Source organism: Sceloporus occidentalis, unplaced genomic scaffold (assembly GCF_023333645.1).
Source record: "Sceloporus occidentalis isolate IW3139 unplaced genomic scaffold, rSceOcc1.0.p SCAF_76, whole genome shotgun sequence".
Classification (NCBI taxonomy): Eukaryota; Metazoa; Chordata; class Lepidosauria; order Squamata; family Phrynosomatidae; genus Sceloporus; species Sceloporus occidentalis.
The window spans coordinates 432560-439760 of NW_028317056.1; the positions used below are offsets into that span (position 1 = coordinate 432560).

Below are 7201 nucleotides of genomic sequence, written 5' to 3' on the forward strand. Positions count from 1 at the left end.
CTTCCTCCTGAACAGGAAGTGAAGCAGTTAATATGTTTCAATAAAGACCTGTGTGTTCTTCCTCCATCTTTATATATATAATTATTATATATTCGGTTATCCTATCCTAATCATTGAAATGGCAACACGTATACCTGCCAACAGTCCCAAATATCCTGGGACAGTCTTTTATTTTTTACAGTCCTGTCCCGTCACATTGCTGTAGGTAAGTATGCCATTGTAGGTAAGTTACAGATGTCAGGCAAGTATGTAAAAGTGGTCTCAGATTCCCCGTTCGACTTTTTCTACACGTTCTTTTGTCGATTTCATCACCGTTTCATGGCATTTCCATGGCAACCAGCCAAAACAAAAGGTAAAAACCAAATACGAAGAACTTTTACTAATATTCGCCTGAAACAAACTTGGGAACGGACGAATATTCGTAGAATACAATGATTTCCCCCCGAAGGCTAAGAAATACCACTTCAGGAATCAGAGGGGGCGTGGCTTCAGTTTAATTGCCCTCAGTTCTGTCCATTTGGAATTTACGTCCCCGGAACCCAGGCTGCAAGGACTTTTAACCCCTTCTTAAGTTGTGTTTTCCTGTTTTGGTTGTGCCCACCCGTGTGTCGCCTGGACCTGTTGGATCTTTATTGCCCTCACCCGGTACCCGACCAGGTCTCTGCCGTAATTCCCTGGAACGCTTTTTCATCAGGAGCGCCCGATGGACCTTTTAACAATAAATATCTTGGATGCCCCTGGCCCCACCAGAGCGCTCTTTTGCACAGATATACCCCGTGTGGTGGGGCTCAGACGAGGGAGCACCTTGGGATCACGCCGAAAACAACGATTTGAGGTTATATGGGCATTGCTGTGCTCAGCGGGCTGATTGTGGCTCCGGGGATGGTTCGTGGTGATGGGATTATCTCCTCATTTTATTGGATATAAGGCTGCGTGAGGAACCCTCCATCACTGGGGCCCCTGGCGATGCCCGAGAGCCAGCCTCCTCCCTATTGACTACGGGCCCTGACTTGTCAGGACAGTACATGCGCTGCATCAGATAGATTTCAGTCAGCTACAGCGCGGCTCCATCCCGACGACATCTCTCTACCGCTAGTTCTGTCTAGCGCTGAGAGGGTTAACCAGTAAAGACAGAGCCGTACCAGTATCCCAAAAAATCCAAGTCTAACATTTCAAATTATGGATATATAAATAAAATATTTTGCCCGACGGCAGCCAAAAAGAAAAAATACAAAGGAAATACATTTTTGAATTACGTCATTTAATCAGTAAAAATCAGTATATTTATCATGTAAAATTATGGGGCAAAGGGAAGACATGGGCTGCTGCAAATGACAAGATCAGCCAGGGTAAAATCAAAAGTTTTGGGGGCGCCCATGAGAAAATGAAAACAAAGGGGAGAAATCCAAATGTCATTTTACAGAAAAAAAAACATATTTTGGTGAGGAAGCCCCATGCGCGGTGTTGCCAGGCGGTGGCACCAGGACACGCAGGTTTCGATCGCTGTAGCCAGATTCCACTGTCGGACCCCGCAATTAAAAGTCTGTGCCTTTGAGCCCCCACAAAATTTAGAAGATCCCAAGACCCGGGGGTCAGAACCTCCATGGACGCCGAGCGGAGACGTCCCACATTTATATAAACAGACCAAACCGTCCACGGAGGTTTACGAATCGGACGTTTGCGGCGTTAAACCGAAGAACAAACTCCTTGGATCTCCGCTTTCTCATAGGTGCAGGAATAAGGAGACGCCCAGGAGGAGCAGAGACGCGCCAGGAAGAGACGGGGACGAGCTGGTGGGGATTGTTGCTTTGGAGGATATCCAGGAGTGGTACTTGGGTACAAGGGTATAAACCCCGGGTCTGTTAGGAAGGGCACATCCATCTCCCCAGCTCACGATGCCAACTTGGTACCAGACGCCGTGCAGCTTGCAGACCAGCGGACCGCCGGAGTCGCCCTGCAGGAGAAATCACAGCGAATGAATGAGACGGGGCAGATCAGGACCTCAGATTTCTGGGGCCAGCATAGCTCGGAACAGCTGGGTATTAACTTGTAATGAGTGAAACCTTCCTAAAGAAGATCTGGCGGGGCCCCATGGAGCATGTCTGGGACATGATGGGGCTGCTCACCTGGCAGGAGTCCTTCTTCCCATCCTGGTACCCGGCACAGATGTGGTCTTTCTGGATTATGGGCGCACTGGAGTTGACCTCCGAGTTGATGCGGTACATGGCTTCACACGAGTCTCTGCCGATGAGCTGGACCTTCACCTGCTGCAGGGTCTGAGGGTCTGGCAAATCAACTGCGGGGGGGGGGGGCAAAAAGACATTCAAACTGCAGCCTTACTGCTTAATGACACTGAAAATCTATCCCATCTGCCCCACACACAAAAGCCACACTCCAGACGTGTTACATTGTATGAGGAGGATATAAAAGGATCATATAAATGAGCAACTTATCGCAATAAAACTACAAGCCCACCCCAAGAGGAGCCCACCTTTGGACCCAGTCCTCACCGTCATAGTATACGTTGCCCCATCCCGTCACCCAGCACTCCATCCCGGGTGTGAAGGCAGCAGACGTCTCCGGCAGGCAAATGGGTTGAACGAAGTTGCTGAAGGTCACCGGAGATGACAGGCGGATGAGAGCGATGTCCCCGCTCTGCCCCGTACCGCTGTAGGTGGGATCCTCGATAATACTCTGAACGCTGTACGAGACCTCGTTGGCCCCCGTCTCAGAGATCCGGAAGGCTCCAAGGTGCACTCGGTAGGAAGACGGATTCAATGAGCTGCGACGGAAGCCGAAACATGAAACTATCCTGGGATGATATTATCTATAATCCCCTCAATCGAGCCGGGGACACCCGCCAGGGAAGCCAAGTACTCACTCGAAGCAGTGCGCGGCGGTCAGCACCCACCAGGCAGAGATCAACGACCCGCCACATATATGGCCCCCCCGATACCGGAGACTGATCTGCCAGGGCCACGCTCCTTCCACCGCATCCGTGCCCCCCACGATCCTGCTGGATGATGCCGATGAGCCACATGGCACGACAGGAGCTTCAGGGGCAGGAAGAATAGAGGTATTAAACACAGTGGGGCAGACGGGTACTATACACAGAGCGGGACGCTATATTATACAGAGAGGGGTATGTGGGTACTATACAGAGAGCGGGACGCTGTATTATACAGAGGGGGACGCTGTATTATACAGAGGGGGACGCTGTATTATACAGAGGGGGACGCTGTATTATACAGAGGGGCGTATGTGGGTACTATACACAGAGCGGGACGCTGTATTATACAGAGGGGCGTATGTGGGTACTATACACAGAGCGGGACTCTATATTATACAGAGAGGGGTATGTGGGTACTATACACAGAGCGGGACGCTGTATTATACAGAGGGGCGTATGTGGGTACTATACACAGAGCGGGACGCTGTATTATACAGAGGGGCGTATGTGGGTACTATACACAGAGTATATACTGGTTTATTTGATCCTTACCTGTAACACGAGATCCCTCCGCAAAACCTACAATAAAAAAAACACACAATACAGAGATCAGTGACGGAAACACAGTATACAGAGAGGACCCCCCCTGTGCAGAAACACAGTATACAGAGAGGGCCCCCCCCGCACAGAAACACACAGTATACAGAGAGGGCCCCCCCTGCGCGTGCACACACACAATATACAGAGAGGGCCCCCCTGTTCAGACACACACACACAGTATACAGAGATATACAGAGAGGGCCCCCCTGCGCACACACACACAGTATACAGAGAGGGCCCCCCTGCACGCGCACACACACAGTATACAGAGAGGCCCCCCCGCGCAGGCACACGCGGTATACAGAGAGGCCCCCCCGCGCAGGCACACGCGGTATACAGAGCCCCTGGTGGGCATTTGCATGAATTACAGCCTGCTGGGAAATGCTCGTTCAGCAGGGAGCGCTGTGTGTTTTTGGAGCAGTGGGCGTTACCCAAATGTCATTTAAAGGGACAGCGTCACAGAAATACTGCAGCGTTCCCATGCTGGGGGTCCCCAGTACTCTAGGGGGGGGTATATAATGTAACATCCCAGCACCCCCAGTCTGTTATTGGGAATTAGGAAGATTTGCGCCATGCACGCTAGCAAGTGGTGGGGTAGAAAGTTATTGCCACCATGATGCCCCCTACAGCTCTGTTCATACCCAGGGGCAGATAGCAGGGTAAGCGGTACTCACCCAACAGCAGCAGAGCGGCCAACACCAGGGCGGACGCCATCCGTACCTCCGACTCCCTGCACTGAGCTCAGACTCGGCAGCACGACCACCAACTGCCCTCCGACCCTCAGGACCAAGCCCTCCCAGCACACAGCCACCCGACCTGTTGGGGCAGATAGTCCCACCCGAGCCACAAAACTTCCATTCACAGAGCGAGGCTGGGGCAGAAAAAGAGCTCGATTGCCTTTGAATAGGCGGCTGGGCGTTGGCTCGTTCAGGCGCCTCTGGGATGCCCCCGCCGGCCATTGTTTGCCCCGATCGCAGAGTTTCGATATATTGTGTTCTTCGGCTCCGTTTCTCTGTGAAATCTCTGAATTCTCCCCCAAAAATTTGCTAAAGTTTCAAAAATGTCCCCCGCTCCCTCCCGACTCTTTTATTCCAGGTTATTCCCTCCACTAATGAATTGCCCCTCACCACCTCCTCCTGTTCCCACCTGCAAGACCGTGGGCCTTCTTCTTTAAGGATGATGTCAGCAGGAGAGCTGCAGTTTCAGCGACTGGCTTTCCCAGGCATTACAAAGGGCATTAAGCGGAGCGATGTTAACCCTATATAATGCAGAAACTACCAGCCCCACCCCGGGGCAAAACCTTCAGGGGGTCATCTGATCGATAAACTCCCTTGCTGACTAATTGATAACTCCCATGACTCCAATCCAGCCCCTTCATTCCATACTGCCCCCGAAACTACCCCAGCCCCGGATTCCCCTTATCAGCGTAAGACGTAGTCAAACTAACTCCTATCACCCTGGGGCAGGCGATGGCAGCGTATGTACCCCCTGATAGCGGGGGGGGGGGGGTTATTCCTGCCTTGGTAGATCTCTGTAAATCCCCTAAAATGAGGCTGTGAGTGGGGGTTGCCCACTAGGAACCATGCAGGCAGGGCCGGCCCTATAATGGGGCAGACTGGGGCAATTGCCCCAGGCGGCACTTTAGAAGGGGCGGCACTTTGCCGCCCCAAGCGCTTTTTTTTTTTTGAAGCGGAGGAGAGAGAGAGGGGCACCGAGTGGTTTTAGCTTACCCGCTCGGCGCCCCTCTCTCTCTCTCCTCTGCGGCGAGTCTCCCTGTTCGGTCCCGGTGCCGGCTTGTAATGCAGAGCGCCGGAAGTGACGTCAATTTCCGGCGCTCAGCATTACAAGCCGGCACCGTGGCAGACCAGGGAGACTCGCCGCAGGACTGTTTAAAGGTAAGTACCGGGGGGGGGTCGTAGATTATGCCGTCGGCGAAGTTTAAAATGCCGCCCCCCCCCCCCCCCCCCCGGCGTCGGCGGGGGGGGGGGGCGGCGTTTTAAACTTCGCCCCAGGCGGCGTTAAGTCTTCGGCCGGCCCTGCATGCAGGGGTAGTAATACCCGGATCTGGGTCCCAGCCGAGGACTGCTATTTACATTAAAATTCAGGCGGATTCGCTGCTGCAGCTTCTGCAGCAGTCACGGATAACTCAGAGGTCACATTAGGCTCCTGCTGGGGCTGATTAGCAGCCTTGCTCCCGAATTGCTGTCCACAGGCTGGACTGTTATAGGCTTATGATAAAATATTTACTTTTTAATTTCTTCATGATTAATGCAATATATAAAAGTCTATAAGATAGCGAGATTGCGAGTTTGGGGGGTGGAATACGGCGCTTACTGAGAGACCGTATCCCACGGGTATGTTGTAAATGATTATTTTATATATATTATTAAATATATCACTTTATTGGCAGGCATAATACTTATGAACTCTGCTTTTTTGGCTTCGCATTGATTATTGTTTGTGTTATATATACACTCAATACACAGAGTTTGGTTTACAATTCTCAAGTCCCTTTGTTTTTTTTACCCTCAATTATTCATCACGGATAGAGGGGCCTTGCCATTTATATCAAATGATTTCCTCGCTGCCTGTATGATAAACTCTGCTAAATCCTGAGAAATAAGACGTTAAAAATGGGAATAAAGGTATGGACCTCCTTATAATAGGACTAATGTCGCCGGGCTGCGGGCGGACATTACAAGGGGTAACATTTTGGGGAACCTCGTCTAATCCACCCCAACGTGGGAGAGGGGGAGGGAGGGGGGGTGGATAGATAGATAGATGGATGATCGGGGAACGCTCTCGGAGGAGGTAAAGCGTCTCCCGTATATCTCAGGAGACAGACGGGGAGGAATCAGGAGTCCACACATAGAAAGCCTTTGCTCTAATGACCCTCATCAATAAAAACTGAGTCAAGTTAACAAAAATCAGCTCCTTTATAAAGCAAATAAATAAATAAACCCGTCGGAAGCAGGTGGCGCATGTTCAGCTCCAGTAACTCTGACGTCCGTTGGCCCCTGGGTGAGGGCCCCGGTGCATTAGGCTGGTGCAGTAGCCCTGCTGGTACCAGGATGAAAGGATGCGGTCCTATTGGCTCAGAGAAGAGGATACATACACAGCGGCGCTGTACAGCAGTACCCGGTATCTATACAAGATATAGATTAATACAGGGGGTCCTCGGCCCCCCGGGGCATCCCCCGCGCATGCTGCTGAACCTTGCGATTAAAGGGACATTGTATATTTCCCAAGCTGTATGCCAGGGCCCCTGGGGGAGGAGGCCGTATATTATTTCCATACAGGGCCCCTAACCCTGCATATTAAATACACCCTTTATTTGCATATAGAATGGAGGCAGCACTTCAGGGTACTGTGGCCCCTGGACATTTTACCCCATGCCCCGAGTGTCAATCTAAGGTGGATATCACTGGCCCAGACCTACCCCACCCTGAAACAGGTCCTTATCTCCACTACACATTAGCGCAGATCAGAGAAACAAACAATGGGATGGGCGTCATCTGCCCCAAACAGTTCATTCTGCCACCTCCGCAGCCAGGGCATCCTCGGGGGTATTTAATATGTTAACGCGGCATTCACGGGAAATCAGAGAAATTCAGTCGTTTTCTTTATTCCTTCGTCGACTTTTTGTTTTAG

The 7201-nt window shown here is 51.4% G+C and overlaps 1 protein-coding gene across 1 annotated transcript; it reads right to left on the bottom strand.

Annotated features, from left to right (window-relative positions):
- Positions 1-1723: 1723 nt before the first annotated feature.
- LOC149285619 (serine protease 33-like) lies at positions 1724-4264 on the bottom strand. The gene is made up of 6 exons (XM_089495106.1): positions 4225-4264; positions 3503-3529; positions 2882-3053; positions 2511-2782; positions 2127-2296; positions 1724-1954 (listed from the first exon to the last, which is right to left on the bottom strand). Exons 1-6 carry the CDS (start codon positions 4262-4264, stop codon positions 1724-1726), a joined length of 912 nt encoding a protein of 303 aa, XP_089351232.1.
- Positions 4265-7201: the final 2937 nt, after the last annotated feature.